A 19162-nucleotide genomic window follows, 5' to 3' on the forward strand; every position below is an offset into this window, starting at 1 on the left:
CCGATAATCATAACAATCAAAGTTGAGTTAAATGGAGTGAAGTCACTAATGAAATCTACTGTAGCAGCATTCAACTTTTAAGAGAGCTACTATGATAAAAATGAAGAAAATTTTTTTTTTTTTAAAGAAAAATATAAACTAAACAAAAAAGGAAAGATAATCAAATAGTTGCCAGATGAAGCAAGAGGGTATTTAAAAAAAAATCCTAATAGTCCCTCCAAAGGGATACCACCTTGCAGTGGTGAAGGTGCTTGTGTGTTTCAGTGGCTTGGAGGGCTATGATGTAGGGCTACCCATATCAGACTGACCTCTGAGGAGAAACCAGACAAAGAGTGTCCCATATGAAGACTAAGATGGTGTTATGAGCAGTTGCTCGAGCTGCAGTTCCATGGCTTATCTTAGTTGAAGGCTTTGACAATCTCCCTCTCTTGTTTACTGATAGGGAAGAAAAGGGGAAAATTGCATCAGTTCCCTCCGTACTTCTACTCCGTAGCTGCTTCAGGGAAGGTGGACTCGTTGGTTCATCTGTCGGTGGTTTCATCTAGCATCAGTATAGACAGGGTCTCCCTGAGCCCCGCTCCCGTACCAGTCCTGCCACAACCAGGAATTTCTCCCATTGCCAATGGAGGTAGTGATTGCCCGAGAAGCGATCTAATATATTCATTTGGAGAGCCCTCTGGCTTTGGATTTCTCCCCTGGAAACATCACTGGAGGAGGAGCAGAAGCGCAGAAATTACCAGCAGTGAGTACCCTAGCTTCCTTGGGGGACGAACAACTGTGGATGCGCTGTCTGTGCTTGTGAGGCTGAATATAGTGACTTTGAATGCACTATGGGATGCCAAAAAAAACACCGAATTCTTCTTTGCTGGAAGTGACTACTAATATTTCTTCTGAGATTTCTAATGTGAAGGGAGCTCTGAATGCTCATGTTCAAGCATGTAACCAGCAAGAGGTCAAGGTAGTTGCTTTGGACATTTATTGTGAGAGCTTAATATCTATCTCTGTCAAGGCCATCGGACGGAACTAGCCCATCTGAAATGAGATTAAATTTAAGTTAGTTTTTGGAGGCATCTTTGGACCTAGTGACACAAACTACTTTGTGAACTTTGCTTTAGAACTGGACAGGAATGTTGTTCTCAAATTGTTTCTTCAGTATACGAATTAGATGTTTTTGGGTTCCAAAGGTAATATATTTCCTGAATTTCTAGGTGTACCCACAAACGAAGCCAGTCTCTCCTGCCAGACACCTCCCCCCCAAAAAAAGTTTGTCGACAGGAGGGATGCCCAATCCCTCCTGCTGGACACCCCCACGAACCCCGTCGGCAGGAGAGATGCCCAATCTCTCCTGTCAGGCACTCTCCACGAACTCCAAACATTGCTGGCAGGAGGGATGCCCAGTCCCTCCTGCCGGACTCCCCCATCCCCCGAAAGGTAGGAGGCTGCCCGATCCCCAGCCCAGCCGGACCCCCATCCCCTAGCCCAGCCAGAGTATGCTTCCTCCAGCCAGTCCGCCTAAATCTAAATATGGGTAAAAATAAATTCCCGCTACCAGGAAGAAAATGAATTAGAGCAGTGATGTGTTTCTTTATAAATCACATTGTCATGTGATCACTTAAGCACAGTGGTCAGGAAAGGGGGAAGGAGAATCAAGCAATTCAGTTGGGCCATGATCTTCCTTTTTGGATTACGAGAGGGAGTATTAGATATTTTGGGAGAAACAGAGGAATCTGAGTAAGTTAAGCCAAACTATGTAAAAGTGACATAAAATTCAGGAAGATCTGGAGTCACAGAAGGCCTTGATGCTAATCTGCTGAGGGTAGGGAGGGATAGCTACCATAAACATGATGATTTTACTTGTTACCATTTCTGTTTATATATTTCCCCAGAGAAATCTCTCAAAAGCAACTTATCTAGTGGGACAAGATGTTTTAAAAGAGATAGGGAGGGCTTATGTTTTTGATTTTTTTTTTTGATCGCTGTTTTGTGTAGATTTTCTTTTCTTTTAGGGGCACAGTTACTAACATGTGCTACTTGTAACATGTTATTTTACCACAGGTCCCATTTTATGCAACAATACCTAAGAGGTACTGGGGTTAGCAGTAAAATAAGAGATTTTAGCAGTAGATGCTTTATAACACCTAATTAAAAATTATTACAGTACTCGTATATTCTTTTGTGTGCTACGTTTTGCTGTGTGCATCTGCACACATGCACAGCTTAAAGGGAACAGTGGTTGGTGGTTTGTTGGAAAAGCTCTGAGGCAATGAACAGTCAGCTCCCATGACACACGAATGGAAAATGTAAGGGATGTCTGTTCTGTCAGTTTTTCTAGGTGATTTTTAAATAAATTGGCAGTGAGCTTCAAAATTAATTTATGTTAAAAGTATCAGCTCTATACTTCGTTACCTTCTTATCATGAGCAGTCATCAGTATGGTGTTACCTTTGGGTACTTAAAACCAGTCCTCAAACAGTTGGAAAATGTTAGTAGGAAGTCTTCAATATTTCTGCTAAACTTGACCTAGAGCTCCCAGTTTGGCAGCTTCCAATTTAATATAAAGATTCAGAGAGGAAAATAATAATAAAAAAAAAGCAATCAGACAACAGTTCATTAAACACTGCCACAAGTTTGCTGGGTCAATGTTCAGGCTTTTCTAAGCCTTCCCATCACATTCTGGTACACAATCTTGTACTCTCATATCCCTATCTTCCCTGGCTTTTGACAAGTAATAAAGCAAATATATGCTGCCCTTTTTAGTTTTGAACAAATAGTCCCCTCACACGTGCAAGAGAATGACCAACTGCATGATGTAGTCTTCCTTTAGTATACAACAATTAGCCCAACTGCGTTTTACACAGTACTATTCTTATATTCTTCAAAGCTGAAATACTTGAAAGGAGCAAATAAAGCCCTCCCTTTATTTTTGATATATTAGAGTATTTGGAAATATGAGGCTGGCATATTACCTAATTACAGAATCTGTTCTATTATATCCTGGAATAGAAGATGCTTTTTCCCCAGGAGACCCCAGGATTTGCAGTGTTGTGTTGATATCCACTTCAGTTGAATGCTTGATGGAATATTCCATGATTTCTGAAGGTATTAGTGGAGTCTCTCCCTGAGTATCATCAGCTAAGAGGTAGCCTAAAAATTAAGGGGGAAAAAAAATCCTTAAGAAGAACACAAAATGCAGTCTTATAGAAACAAAGAAATTAACCCTATAGAGGCCATGTGCTCCATTTATTGTTACTGTTATCACAGATGTTTTTAATTAGGTTCAAGTCACCCATTTATTAGGATAAAGCGTGTTTTCACAAAATTATATTGTCTTATTTTCCCCAAAAGAGCTTTCCCCGTAAACACGGCTGGATAAAATATTTTTAAACTAATATTTAGCATATGAGCCTACAAACATGGTCAATAATGGAAGCACTTAAACTGTCTTTATGCATATCCCCTGTAAAAAGGCCCAGGTACTGAATCCTATTCATTCCATATTTCTTGAAATAAGGAAGGCAGTAATGTAATCAAAACAAATGAGGGCACACAAGAGATTTGATTACTTTGGTTCTTTCTGTAAAACAAGAGATATTACTTACTGAGTGTACCAAATTATTTACCCATACAGAGATGCAAAATTGTGCCAATATTGTTAGACATTCCCTCTCTACCCAAACATATAGGGTTCCTTTTATGAAGCCGCGCTAGCGACTTCAGCGTGCATGACTTTTCATCATGCGCTAACCTCCGCACTAGCCAAAAAACTACCGCCTGCTCAAGAGGAGGCGGTAGCGGCTAGCGCGCTATTTCACACGTTAAACCGCTACCGCACCTTTGTAAAAGGAGCCCATAGACAAACGGAGGCCGATGGTAGTTTTAATTGCAGGCTCCATTGTAAACTGGAAGGAAATGTGTTAAATGTGAACAAATTCACTCCAAATATATTATCGTATGCTGATAATTACCCAATAGCTTTGGTTAGAGATATTAGGAGCACTATGAAGTTGTCATCCTGTGGCACTGCTTACAAGGAGCTACATCACCAACCTGTGACTAAAATAAGCCAGTGTATATCCTCATACAGGTCATCAAGCACTTTGTTGTCATCAGTTGAGCCCGAGCCTGGTGAGGAGAGTAGCTGCTGTTGATACCTTTGTAATTGACCATGAAGTCTTGTCACTCTGTCTTCTAATAAACTAAATATACAAAAAAGGTCAAATCAGCTAAAATTATGGCATTTGCATGGTAACACTTACATAGATAAGTTTTAGATGGCAACTCCAGTAATTGATCATAGCTGGACAAATTTGGATGGGCTGGAGTGGGGCTTTGATGACAGCTTCACTATTTGGAGAACAAGGCCAGTGCCAAGGCAGACTTCTATAATCTGTGCCCCGAGAATGGCAAGGACAAATCAAGATCCAAGTACTGTATCATACCATATTTTATAAGTTTATCTTGATGGGCAGACTGGATGGATCATATAGGTCTTTATCTGCCATCATCTATTATGCTAAGTAATTTGAGAACACAGATTAGGTTGTAGAATACTTCTACAACTCCCCCCTCCTAAAAAAAACCAACATGTTTCCGTATATTTTCACCATTTTCTCCCTATCAAATCTGCTTTTGAACTGTATTGGGGTAGCTGCTTTGTGATTAGAGCAGCAGGCTGAGAACCAAGGAACCCAACAATTGAATCCTACTGATAATCCCTCTAATGCCTCAGACACAAACTTGGAGGGTAAGCCTTCCAGGGATAGGAAAATAGCTATCATATTGATTTAACTCTCCTTGAATTATTACTGAAAAGATGTGAGCCAAATTCAACAAAAGAAAAATTATTCATACTACTGAATTTCCCCAATAATAGGCTGCTGCTTATAGATTGATTTTACAAACATGAGTACTGGGTGCTGCTTGCTTAAATGGGGCGGGCCTATCTAAAGACATCCCCCCTGTAAATCATCCTCCCCTCCAGGTACCTTTTTAAATCACCCCCTCGCTGGACGGCTGCTGGCTGCCTCCTCCAATCTTGCAGCCAGTGGTGCAGGGCAGGAGCAATCTTTTCGATATCCAGCCTGGCCCTGTGTCGCTTCCTGAATGGCTGCCGTCAGTTTTCACGAGTCCCCCACGAGAACTGACAGGAGCCATTCAGGAAGCAGCACGGGCCAGGCTGGATGCCGAAAAGATAGCTCCTGCCCTGCATTGCTGGCTGCAAGAATGGAGGAGGCAGCTGTCCAATGAGGGAGGTATTTAAGGGGGATTTAAAAAGGTACAGCTACTCCAGTAATGCCATGGCTAACAACATGGGGTGCCTTATGCAACAGTTTTAAAACATAAATCAGCATTTTCTGTGAATGGGGCAGGCTATCATGTGGGGCGGTCTATCGTTAGGGAATTACGGTACTTGAAGTCACTTTGGGGAAATTCACCAAGGCTTTTTACCCCATGTGGAGTGTAATTCTACCAGAGCACTTATTTTAAGTCTCTTCTAAAAAGGTGGTGTCTATTTTCTTTTATAGAATACTAGAACAAGTGACCAAAAACATGCTTACATTTAAGGCATGAACGCTTAAACTAGCCATATAAGCTGGTATAAATACCCATGCTTTGTTTCAAGCTAGAATACATTATATTTTTCTATAATGTACAGGGAAGACTTATGCACACGTCCACCAGCAGAGTACATACCATCAAATCATGGCATTTACTTTTCTGCTAATTAGTATTCTGTTTAGTGACCACATGCATGTAAATAGTTAAAATGTTGCCATTTACATGCCTTTCAGACAGCAACTTCTAGAATTACTCCCTTTGTTTATACAGGGGAAAAAGGTTTAAAATACTCAAGCGCAATATCTAATAACTCATTATAAGCTCTGAGTTTAAGCAGCAATTTCAGGTTTCATCCAGAAACTGCATGTTTTCCTTTTTTCTTTAGAGGAGGGTGGTAGGGGCTCAGGCTGCCTGAACAGGTAAATATTTTTGGCAGACTTCTCACTATTGAAGCTCCTCAGTTCCTTAGGTTGGGGTTCGTTTGGATTTTTATTTTTTTTTTGTAGGTTTTATAGTGTACAGTCCATTAGTTTTATTCACAGTCGTATGGATCGTGAAAACGTTTGTGAACTGTGAAATCATGAATAATGAAACACAGAGTCTAAGGAAAAATAGAGGCTAGGTTTCAGCAGTACACCTCCCGCATCAAAACTGTGGAAAGTGAACAGTGGATCCTATTGGGAGAATGGGGTTAAGTTCCTGCATGGGACAGCAGCACCATTCCCCCTCCGAACTGGGAGACATTCCTCCGCCAAGAATAGGCAGCATTCCCCCCTCCCTCTCCCTCTCCAAACAGACATCACCAATCCCCATCCCAGACCCAGAGGAAGGTCCCCAGGACTACCTTTTTTCCCCTGGTGGTCTAGCAACATGATGGGGCAGAAGTGAGTCCCAATTGCTCCTGCCCATGCTCTTTCAGCGATGAGAATGGCATTTTGCTAACCGATATTGAATGGTAAGGTATTTATGATGTAATGGGTAGAGGTATAGGGAGAAAAATGTAAAAACTGAAAAATTGTACTTGTTTTACTTCTGGGTACGTCATAGAAACAATGATGTGGAACTAATGATGTGGAACACGCTGCCAGAGGCTGTGGTAAGAGTGGTTAATGTAGCTGGTTTTAAGAAAGGTTTGGACAATTTCCTGGAGGAAAAGTCTATAGTCTGTTATTGAGAAAGACATGGGGGAAGCTACTGCTTGCCCTAGATCGGTAGCATGGAATGTTGCTACTATTTGGGATTTTGCCAGGTACAAGTGACCTGGACTGGTCACCATGAAGATGGGCTACTGGGCTAGATGGACTATCGGTCTGACACAGTAAGGCTATTCTTATGTCTTACTGATCTACCTGCACTAGAAACTCTATTGAATATCAGTGTCAAACTGTCCATTGTAAATTCCTGGGTAACTGACCCAACCTCTTGTAATATAATCCAACCCTAAACTGAATAAGTAAAGGTAGAATAAAAAACCTGATTAGCATAACATAGCAAATACCACCTCAAATTCTTAAAGGCCTAGACAGCAAGACAATTATATGAATCCAGTAATCTTTCAAAAACTATTTAAGGCTATGCATTCGCTACAATATAGGGCAGTGGTCTTCACTAATTTTTAAGCAAGGACCGTCCTACTTGGGGCCATGACACCAATAATGCTTCACGACATTCATTCCTACCAGCACACCTGGCCTTGGTCACATGTGCAGAACATAGATAAACCCTATGCAAAAAGAGGACCACAAACTAAAAGTCCTAATATACACAAATAAAACCCTAAGATGCCAGACTCTGCATGCAGGATAACACCAGAGAAATAGAAATGCATTTATTCGTAAACAGTGCAAAATATAGACAGCAGATGTAAATTCTGAAAACTGACACATTCAAATCACTAAATTGAAAATAAAATCACTTTTCCTACCTTTGTTGTCTGGTGATTTTATTTTTGTACTCATCTTTTCCCAGTCTCTGGTTGCATTTCCTTCTGTCTATACTCTTAACTCTGTTTCCAGGACCCATTTATCCATTTGCTGGTTTTTCCCTCCTTCACTTTCTGCCCTACATCCATCTTTGGCACTAACTTAACATTCAACTTTCTTCCATTTTTCTGCTTCCTCCTCTAATCTATCTATTTTCCATGTCTTCCCTTCCCAACTATCCATGCAGTCTCTCCTCCCTCTGCCATTCTCCATCATTCAAATGTGTCATCTCCTCTCTCTTTCTTCTCCCCATTTCTATCTATCCATAAACAGCATTTCCTCCATCTCTTCACTTCCCCACCCCTCCCATCCCCATCCCTATCTCCTCCCTCTCTTTCCTTCTCCTTTGGTCTGGGATCTTTATCCTCTCTTTCCCACAGTCTGGCATCTCTCTCCCCTCCTTCTGCTTTGAGGTCTAGAAATCTCTGTCCTCCTCTTCCCCCTCTCCCCTACCTCTCTCCTCCTCCTTCCCTGGTCTAGCATTTCTCTCTCCTTTCCTCCCTCTCTAATAGTCCATCTCTCTCCTTCCCTTTCTCCCTTTTTGTGGTCTGGTATCCCTTCTCTCCTTCTCTTCCTCCCTCCCATAGTCTGACATCTCTATCCTTTCATTCCCTTTCCCTTCCCTCCTCCGGTCTGGCATCTTTTTTTCCTCCCCATCCTCGCAGTCCAGCATAACACACACCCCTCCTGTGATTCCCCCGTGACTTTCCCTGCCTTGGAATCCTGTACGGCAGCTGCCCTTTCATTCTTCGGGCCTATGGCAGCGTGAGTGAAGTAAACACAATACCTTCGCCGGCCCAGGTGCTTCCCCTCTGTTCTGCTTTGCGCCTATACGGGACAGGAAGCTATAGCAGAGGGGAAACTTCCAGGTCGCTGAAGGCAGCAAGTTTACTTCCCTCAAGCTGCTGGCAATTCAAAGAGAGAAAAAGTGGCTCCAGCAATGGATCCCATGGAGGGGGTGGCTGATGGAACCCTGGACTGCAGTGTGAGACACCAAAAAGATCTCTGAAGGCTGCCATTGGCTCGCGGGCCTTGTAATAATATAGGAGGTACAGTATGTAAGGATACCAGATGTTTTGCATCGCCACCAAAGTATGAAATGGATAAAAAGATACCTTTTACCAGTTATCCAATAGCTTTTTTTCACTACTAAGAGGTATTTTTTTATTTTTTTTTTTTAAAAAGCATTTTTGTGATCTTTATCTTTTTCTAGGTCCTCAAAATTTTCTAAAAGACAGTTTTGCTAATACTGTCAGTGCACAGTGCAGTACTGTTGCTATATATCAAGTTATTTGTATCCATAATGGCTGTATCAAATACATGGTCAGAAATTAGGTATAAAATGTCATTTAGATGTAAGCATGCTTTTTTGATGACTTCGTATTAAACATAACTTAAATCTTTCTTTATATACCGCAAAAGCCTTTTGGTCCTAGGCGGTTTACAAAAGAGGTAAGGCTGAGTAGAAACCGCGAACTACAATATAAGTATGCAGGCCGATAACTGAAGATTTCACAATATGGTGAGAAAACAAATTTTTACAGAGGAAGGCTTACAAAGAGATAAGGATGACCATAGTCCGCGAGCTGCAACATAGAATCTCTGAAGATTTTTGTATTTGACAAATTTCTACTATTGATAAAGTAACTGGGCTGTTTTAGGAACTCACTTGTTGGATAGATTGTCCTATGTTCTTTTATGAGTCTCTATGATGTTTGTTTCTAAAAATAGCTTGTTAGAGGCCATGACTGAACACAAGATTGCAACAGTTTCATCATGGCCCTTTAGAGAAGGGATCTCAAAGTTCCTCCTTGAGGGCCGCAATCCAATCGGGTTTTCAAGATTTCCCCAATGAATATGCATTGAAAGCAGTGCATGCACATAGATCTCATGCATATTCATTGGGGAAATCCTGAAAACCTGACTGGATTGCGGCCCTCAAGGAGGGACTTTGAAACCCTTGCTTTAGAGTAACCAAACTCCCAGATTCTTCATTCTTTCCAAGTGCATATTTTAGGTTTCTAAATAGCCTATTCATTGTTTTTTTTTAATACTTTGATAAAACTGCTTAAATATATATTCAGCAGTTAAAACAAAGCAAAAAAAAAAACCCCAAAACATTTTTTTCCATTTACTTCTATTATAAAACCTGAGATGCATACCTATGTATATTGACAGAGATACTCTGTACCTTTTATAGGATAAACAAAATTGATAAAAAGTATTCTAGATTAGACACACGATTCATCTTATTCTTTTTCATGTTCTTTGCCACTTTAAAACATTTTAGCCTACTTTCCAAAGAAAAGGGGCACTGTGCACTATGTTTCTTCCACCAACTTTCCCAAAAGCATTCTATCGAACTTCAAATTTTTAAGACATGCCATGGGGTACACAAGCATAATGAAATACCTATAATTTTCCAAGTCTGTTACATATTTCAATTATACTGATCTCTAACTTTATCTAGCAATCTTCAGTATTTAATCTCTTTTTGAAGTTTTGTACCATTTTTCACAATATAATTATACGTGAATTAACTTAATACCACTGGAAAAGTGTAAGACTCGAGAGGGGAACTTTAAACAGAGCAGATGCACATAAAAGGTGAATTCTGAGACCTCATGGTTCTATGAAGTATCTGGAAAGGAGGAGCAATGCAGCAGAATGGCAAATGAGACTGACAAGCACACTCCAGAACTTCAGTGGCACCATGGGGCATGACAGGCAACATTGCCCATTTTGAATCAAGTAAATGTACATCACAGTACTGAGGTTAACCACCAGTTCAACATTCAAAATCATTTATCCAGATAGTGGCCATTTATCCATATGAATGGCTTAGCTGGTGCTGGCCATGAATATTCAACAGCACTATCTAGTTCATGGGTTTCAAATGTCGGTCCTCGAGGGCCACAATCCAGACAGGTTTTCAGGATTTCCCCCAATGAATATGAATGAGATCTATTAGCATATAATGAAAGCAGTGCATGCAAATAGATCTTATGCATATTCATTGGGGAAATCCTGAAAACCCAACTGGATTGCGGCCCTTGAGAACTGACATTTGACAACCCCCCCCCCCCCCCCCCCGATCTAGTTAGTGCCTGGGCAGTGAATGAGCAGAGCTGGAAGTTATTTGGACAACAGCAATATTCAGGCCACTATCCGGATAACTACCCAAATAGAGTTAGGCAAGACAAATTGCTGTCCTAACTTTATCCGGTGAGTAGTGGAATACATCACTCTGCCTAAATATCCAATGTTTGAAGCTGAATATTGACAATGGTGGTTGAATATTGACCCAAGTGTCTTTAAAACCACACACTTGTATCAGTTGTTCTAAACAAAGTCAGCAAGCCATACTATCTAAGCAGAGCCTTTAAAAAGGATGGTTTAGTTTTTACCTTATGAGAAGAGGTATACAGTGATCCGAAGCAATTCTTCCTAGCATGCCTATGCTGGCCAGCTGGTCAGAAAACAAGTCTCTATCATCTTCTTGCAATTCATTGATTTCTTCTTCTTCACGTGTGGCTACACCATTGGCAGTCTGGTTATAATTCCAAAGAATTTAAACTTGAGTTACATAGTAGTGTTTGCTTTCTTTCTGCATCTCTTTATTGCCAAAATAAAAGAAAAACATTTCCATAGGAGCATGACACGTGCATCCTCAAAAGTACAAGTTCCAAAATTGCAACCGAAGATGTCTATTTTCTCCGAGGACAAGCAGTATGTAGTTTATACCACTGATGGGTGATGTTATCAATGGAGCCCAGCGTGGAAAATGCTCCTCAGTCACCTTTGGAAGAGACTCACCATGCATGCACATGCCTTTCCAACCACTATCACTGCATATGACCAGCTCAGTCTTTTGCTTTCTACAGAAAAGTGAGGATATGTTCCCTTTGATGTCCCACATAGCACACATCTAACCATTTTCTCTATTTCCATGTATCAGGCATCAGCGTTAATTCTCCTTGAAGCACAGCATTAAGAGAAAAAGGCATTGTGTGTCACCAATACCCTTGATGCAACATTGATGCAATGTCTGCAAAAGCATCCAATGAGCCATCCAGATTACCGATACTTCCCCAATAACTTTGGAGCCCCAGTCTTCATCAATGGCAGTCCCTGAAGTGCAGTTGAGGAACATCCTCCAGAACAGATGGAGGTCTCCTTTTTAGACTTTGTAGTACGAGAGATGGCCAAGTCCATCTCATTTGAATTGGAAACCAAGGATGAGCCCAAGGCAGATGTTGGACATCCTTCAGTTTGAAGGCTTCCCCAGGAAGCTGCAACAGCACTTGTGCACAGACTCCTGAAGCTTATACAGATCAAACAATGGAAATCCTCCTCCCTGTACGGCGCATTAATAAGGTGGTTGACTATGTAGAGTTCAGAAGCTCCAGCTTTTCCATCATTCCATGGTAGTGAAATCCAATCTCAAAAGAACTATAATTCCCAAAACTCACTCCTTGGTGCCTCTGGGAAGAGAGACTTGAACATTGGAATCCTGGCCTGTCCACATCCAGAAGCTATTTTAGTGGAGGGCAACGGAAGACCTACTACCCTCCCCTCCCCAAGAAGTCTCAGCTTGCTTCCCAGTCAAAATAAAGGATGAGTTTTGGCCAGCTCCAGGAGTATCGATTACCATGAATGCCCTGGAGCAATAGTTCTTAAACATGTCCTGGGAGACCCTCAGCCAGTTGGGTTTTCAAGATATCCCTAATGAATATGCATGAGGCAGATTTGCACATTTGTCACCTCTATTATATGCAAATCTGCCTCATGCAAATTCATTACAAAACATCAAAACTAGGAGTATAAATAATAATAAATGCTTGAGCACATTAAATATTGTAATCCACAAAAAAAAGCCACAAGCTCAAAACAGAATATTCATTCAATAACATTTTTTATATATAAAGTGATGTGCTCAGACCCATAACCAAAATGCCACAGATTAGGCATGGGTTAACATGGGATCATTACTATCACATCACAGTCCCTCTCAGACCACCCACAGCTCCCCTTCACACAAAAAATAGTAACTTTTTAAAATGCACTTCTCATTAGTAGGCAGTCTAAGGACTGTGATGTGCCAATGATGGTCCCATGGTAACCCTTGCCTAATCTGTGGCACTTTGGTTATGGATCACATATATATATAAAATTTTGAATGAATATTCTGTTTTGAGCTTGTATTTTTTTTTTGTGGGTTACAATGTAAATTCATTAGGGATATCTTGAAAACCCAACTGGCTGGGGATCCCCTAGGACAGGTTTAAGAACCACTGCCCTGGAGGACTTCCCTCCTAGATTTGGAGACAATGTGGGATATAAAAATACTTTTTAAATAAATAGGAGGGAGGCTGAATTTCTTTGCAGGAACAGTTGAGTGGCTCCTTTTAATCTCAGACTGGTAGGTCCTCAAAATAATCCCATTTGGTTCACACTTCAACTGGAAAGATTACCTCCAAGTTGTCCACTAAGAGCTCAAAATTAAGCTCTCAAAAGGAACTCTTTCCTTTTACAGGCCAATGTGATCAAATCCATTCCTTCAAGGGAAAAAGGAAAGGGATTTTACTCCAAGTACTTCTTGATCACTAAAAGAGACACAAGGGCTCTAACCAAGTTAAGGATGGTTTCCCTGGGCACTGTACTCTATATGATTCAGAAAGGAGACTGTCTATGCACTCTGGGATTAACGAATTCTTATATCCACATACAGATACATTCCAGTCACTGGAAGTATCTGAGTTTCTGATTAGGAATATAACTCTACTGATATTGCATTCTGTCATTTGGTCTTATGTCAGCACCTGGAGTCTTTACAAAATGTCTAGCAGTGGCTGCAAAGTTGCTACACATACACATACTGGGGAGAGTGTGGTGCAGTGGTTAAAGCTACAGCCTTAGCACCCCAAGGTTGTGTATTCAAACCCATGCTGCTCTTTGTGACCCTGGGCAAGTCACTTAATCCCCCCATTGCCCCAGGTACATTAGATAGATTGTGAGCCCACTTGGACAGACAGGGAAAAATGCTTGAATACCTGAATAAATTCATGTAAACCGTTCTGAGATCCCCTGGGAGAACGGTATAGAAAATTGAATAAATAAATGTTTCCCTACTTAAAGGGGATAGGACTTGATATACTGCCTTTATTTGGTTATAATCAAAAGCAGTTTACATATTTATTTAAAAATTTATATACCATATATTACCTATACGGTTTACATAATAACAGGCATAAAATGTTAAACAAACATACCGGTACATAGTTCAATTATTACAGAACAACACTCCTTTAAAAATGGTCAATAAGCACCAAAAATATTTTAAATCCAGTTTGCTAATACAGATACTTAGTTTGTACCTGAGGCAATGGAGGGTTAAGTGACTTGGCCAGAGTCACAAGGAACTACAATGGGAATTAAACACAGTTAGTTACTTAAGACAGTTGGCTGTCAAGAGCACATCAGAGGAAGGTGCAAAAGAATGAATATATAGAACCATTCAGGAGGTAGAACTACTAGGGTTTGTCTTAAATTACCCCAAGTCCCACCTTGGCCTGTCCCAGCAATTGGGGTTCATTGGAACCCTGCTAGACATAACTCCAGTGAGCACTTTCCTAGTACCAGAGAGGATAGAACAACTCACTTCAGTAGCCCAAAAGGTGGGCCAGAGTCAGCAGATACCAGCTCAACAGATTTTGACACTGCTAGGCCTCCACCATCCTTGTTACTCCCATGACATCTCAATTTGAGGCAGGTTCAATGGACCCTGTCTTCCCAATAGATTCAGGCAACGGGGATTTCCTCAGGATGTAAATCACAATAGCAGCTCCTTTGAAGAAATTACAGTCTTGATGGCTAATTTGCAGCAGTTTGGACAAGGGACTGCCATTCCAAATTCCTCAACTCCGAAAGACAGCTATGACAGAAGCATCTAACCAAGGACCAGTAAGGGAGAACTAATGTAGATGAGGGTCCACATCCAGGGTCAGTGGTCTGCTCAGGAGACACATCACCAAATGAATCTGCTAAAGAAAAGAGCTATTTGGAATGCTTAAGGTTTTCAAGAGATCAGCTAAACCAAATTATCCTGATCCAGACAGACAGTCAGGTTGCAATGTATTATGTCAACAAACAGGGCAGCCCAAGTTCATACCTAAGATAGAAAATCAAGTCAAGGACATGGGCCATTTCCCATGGGTTGGCGCTCAGAACCACTTACAGGGCAGGGAAAAATAAGTGTCTGGCAGACAGTCAATTCAGGCAACCACACATTTTGTCCTTAAAAAGAGGCAATACCTATATCATCTTTTGAAAGTGGGGTGCCTCCTCTATAATCTTTTTGCCACTCATCTCAACAAGACAGCCCCTCAGGTCTGCTCCAGACTAGGATTACACAGCAGACGAGCCTCAGATTCCTTTCCTCTCAACTGAGGGAAAGATCTTCTATGTTTCCTCCAAACATTTCATATAACAAACACTCTTGAAACTCAAATTAGATAAGGGGAACCACAATTCTCATTGCACCATGTTAGCTGCAAAAGATCTAGTTTCTGCTAATGTCTGAGCTGGCCTCTGAAGATGTATGGAAACTGAAATACTTTCTGACCCTCACCACTCAGGTGTCCCTCTTACATCCCACCCTCCAGTCCCTAGCTCTCATAGCTTCAACACCGACAGTTTAGATGTGGACACCTTGAACTTAACAAGGGTGTCTCTCAGGTTCTGCTTGCTTCTAGGAGAGGTTCTATTAGATGATAATATGATTTCAAATGCATCTAGTGCGAGGTCAAGGCCCTAGATCCCTTTTCCTGTCCTTCCCAAAAACTGCTTGAATACGTTCTATACATGTCAGTCAGGTCTCGAGACCAACTCACTGAATGTTCACTTTAGTGTAACTGCTGCTCACCATGTGGAGGGTAGCCAACCTCTCTCGGGCTTTAGTTGTTTGCTTCATGAGGAACTTGCTTCAACTAAAACCTCTCATCAAGCTTCCTTCCCACCAATGTCATGCAATCTCAATTTTGTCCTTATCCAGCTGATGAAGGCTCCCTTTTTGAGTCACATGATACCAGCCAACCAAGTACCTGATCTGGAAGCTCCTATTTTTTTATGACAGTCACTTGAGCACTGAGCAATAGCCTTAGTAGCTGATGTCATTATGTTAAATTTTACAACAGAGTAGTTTTGCCACACAGATTAAGTTTCTTCCTAAGGTAGTATCGGAGTTCCATTTTAACTAGTCAACTGTTCTGCCAACAATTTTTACTGAAGCCACATGTCCATCAAGATAAACGCATACTGTGCATATTGGCCTACAAGGGAGCTTTTGACCCCCAACATACACTCAAAATGGCTAGCAGACCGAATCTTCTTTACTTATGCCACAGATGGGCTGACTCTGGAGGGTCATGTCACAGCTCACAATGTCAGACCCATGGCTGCTTCAGTAGCCCATAAGGTCAGCTTCAATAGAGAATGTATGCACAGCTGCAATGTGGTCTTCCATTCACATCTCATTACTGCCTAGAACAGGGCTCCCAATGCAACTGCTGGTTTGGTCAGAACTTATTTGGAGTCTAAAATCCAACTCTATCCTCCAGGCTCATTTGTTTTCTGCTCCAGGCTGTCAACAAAAAAAGAAAAAATTGTTGATGTTCATTATTGCTCATTTGATTAAAATCTTGCCTGCTGCAGACCTCAGTTATTTCCCTTTAAGACAGCCTGGTAGCTAGGGATTCTCATCATTAAGAACACTACATCCTGCTGGTCCTCAGAGAAAGCGAAGTTACTCGCTTGTAGCAGGTGTTCTCCGAGGACAGCAGGATAAGTGTTCTCATTACTCTGCCCACCTTCCTTTGAATTTTATTAGATAGTGCATCAGTCTGAGTTGGTCCCATGCAACAATGGCAAGTGGGAAGGCATGCGCATGTGTGGTGAGCCACTTTAAAACTTCTAGTATACATACTCAGGAGTGTTTCCTGCACCAGGCTCCATCGGATGATGTCATGCATCCGTGAATACTCATCCTGCTGTCCTGGAGAACACCTGAAACAGGTGAGTAACTTCGCTTTCTGAAATCTACCAACATTTAAATGTCTAATCCTCCCCCTTTTTTTGTTCTGATAAGATACTTCTTTTGTAAGATCCAGCAAATATAGGAACTAACTTGGACAGATCTCACACTGAACCTGTAATATGTTACTGAGCTATTGAATACTATATAAAACTTTGGTCACTCAGAAATTGGGTGGTGATGGAAGGAGGGGTAGACTGTCAGGAATTCAGAATGGTTTATGAAATTTTTGGCTACAGATATACCTAAGGGGAAAAGAAAGAACAAATTAAATTCTCTCTTGGAAAGCACAAACTTTACTTATTTGTACAAAGTTACAAGGGGGGAGGGATAAAGAGGAGGGGACAAAAAGGGGGGAAGGGTGGTAAAAGGCAGGTAGAAATCAATTAAGGAAATTCTGAATTAAATTTTGTGGTCGTCATATGTTTACTGTACTTTGGTTGTAACATTGCCCTGCGGAATTATATGGAACAGTTAGGTTGTTGAATAAGACATTTGGAAATAAATTTTAAAATCTCTAACCTAAATACTTCAGCTAATCCTGAGAAACCACTTAAATACCCACTGGCATCACAATGAAATAGGTTCAGAATGAAATCAAGACGACAATTAAATAACCCAAACAAACCATACATTCTTAGGTGTGATCACAGAAATGGACCCTTTTCACTTCAAAGAAATAAAAAGTTTAATTCTGCATCTTGCTTCCCTTTATATCCCAAGATAGAAACAGTAAGAGAAGCTATAGAATGACATTTGCACCTTACTGCTTTAATACTTGTTTTCTGTTCTACCACTGAAGCTGGAAAACCAGCTATGTCACTAGCCATTACCCTCTTACCACCTCACTTACCTAAGGGGTTACACGGTGTCAAATACTGACCACTTCTATACTATATCTCAGCAAATTGAGATAGGTTTTTCCCTTGTCACTTGGGCCTAACCACTAGTCAGGTCAGTGTCCTAAAACTAAACTAAACTAAACTAAACCTTGGGTTTATATACCACACCATCTCCACGAATGCGGAGCTCGGCACGGTTTACAGGAAGAAAGATGAGAGAGGAACTACAGTGGAGAGATTAAAGAGTTAGGTGTAAAGGGGGAAGGTGAGAGGCCTAAGAGGGGGGAAGTGTTACAGTTTTGAGAATAGCCAGGTTTTTAGGTGTTTGCGGAAGAGTTGGCATTTAAACAAACATAAAAGCGACTTATAGGCTGCATAACCGTGAGGATCTATGTGGTTTACAAAAGATTAAACTTATGTCACAAATAGAACAGTGAAGAAAATTAATTACCCAAAAATCTAGAAAATAAATAAGTCTTCACATGTCTTCTGAACTCCAAGTATGACAGATACAAAGAATAGTTGCCTGAAATCTTTATCCCAAAGAGCAGCCTGAAATGACAATGTACGTTCATGATATCTTATAAATTTACAACCCTTCACTGATGGGAAAATGAAAAAAGCATGAGCTTTGCGAGAATATTTTTGATTACGACCTATAAATACATCTAACAGATAAGAGGATGCCTAGCCTGTTATGATTCTATAGTAAATACAACTAAATTTGAAAATGATATGTACTTCCAAATGAGCCTTTATCAAAATAAAATTTTATTTTTAGAATTTTTACTCGACACAATTCAGAGTGAACTAAAAGCATAAAATCTCCAGAAACTCAGGTTAGTGCTTTTTCTTATCTAGGTCTGATGCTCTGGAATTCCTTGCCTTTATCCATTTGACAAAAGGATAGTTTCCTGAGTTTCCACAAAAAAGATAATCTCACAGGCCTTTCACCTAGTTTATGTGACTTTGATAATTACTGGGAATTAAAAACAAACAACCTTTCTGCAGAATAAATTGAATTATACTGGTTCATTATTTAAGGTTTTTATTTTGTTGCTTGGAACAAAACAGATTGATCGCCCATCAAGTTAAATCATGGAAATTGCGTTATGTCAATCCGCTGTGTACAACTAATTTTCTGAAATCAGTGTGACATTAAAACTAGGCCAAGCAGCAGTTTACTACAGACCAACATTTATCTTAAAGCTGTGGATTACTATAGCCCACAGGGTAGCTCACATAAGTATTGTGCACATCCATGCACAAGGTTCCTGCTTCAAGACTTCTGTTCCCTGAGTTGACTAGAGCTGTGGATCTATGAAGAAATAAGATGGGGGAGTTGAAGCCATTCTGAGAAAGACTATTAGAGGGTCACGATTGTACTGTATATATGCGAATATAAACCAAGGTGACCGTACAACCCCCCAAAAGAGGAGGCAATAAGCATGACTCAAATATAAACCGAGATTAGAAAGTGGGGTGATCCTGGTGAGCCAGTTGACAAAAATTTGAGAATATCAACTGCTTTTTTCTAGGCTAGGAAGCATAAAATCTGTTTTATTTTTTGAGGATCTTCCCAGATAATTGTGACCTGGATTAGTCACTGCTGGAAACAGGATACTGGGCTTGATAGACCTTCAGTATGTCCCAGTACGACAACTCTTATGTTCTTCATTAAGAGAATAG

The 19162-nt window shown here is 40.7% G+C and overlaps 1 protein-coding gene across 1 annotated transcript in view; it reads right to left on the bottom strand.

Annotated features, from left to right (window-relative positions):
* XPO4 (exportin 4) overlaps nucleotides 1-19162 on the bottom strand; it is a 237878-nt gene that overhangs the window by 101865 nt on the left and 116851 nt on the right. The window contains exons 11-13 of the mRNA XM_033949810.1: nucleotides 10948-11090; nucleotides 4047-4195; nucleotides 2966-3143 (exon numbers count right to left, since the gene is read on the bottom strand). Coding sequence (XP_033805701.1) covers nucleotides 2966-3143; nucleotides 4047-4195; nucleotides 10948-11090 — 470 coding nt within the window. The remainder of the gene's footprint in view (nucleotides 1-2965; nucleotides 3144-4046; nucleotides 4196-10947; nucleotides 11091-19162) is intronic.

Source organism: Geotrypetes seraphini, chromosome 6 (genome assembly GCF_902459505.1).
Source record: "Geotrypetes seraphini chromosome 6, aGeoSer1.1, whole genome shotgun sequence".
Classification (NCBI taxonomy): Eukaryota; Metazoa; Chordata; class Amphibia; order Gymnophiona; family Dermophiidae; genus Geotrypetes; species Geotrypetes seraphini.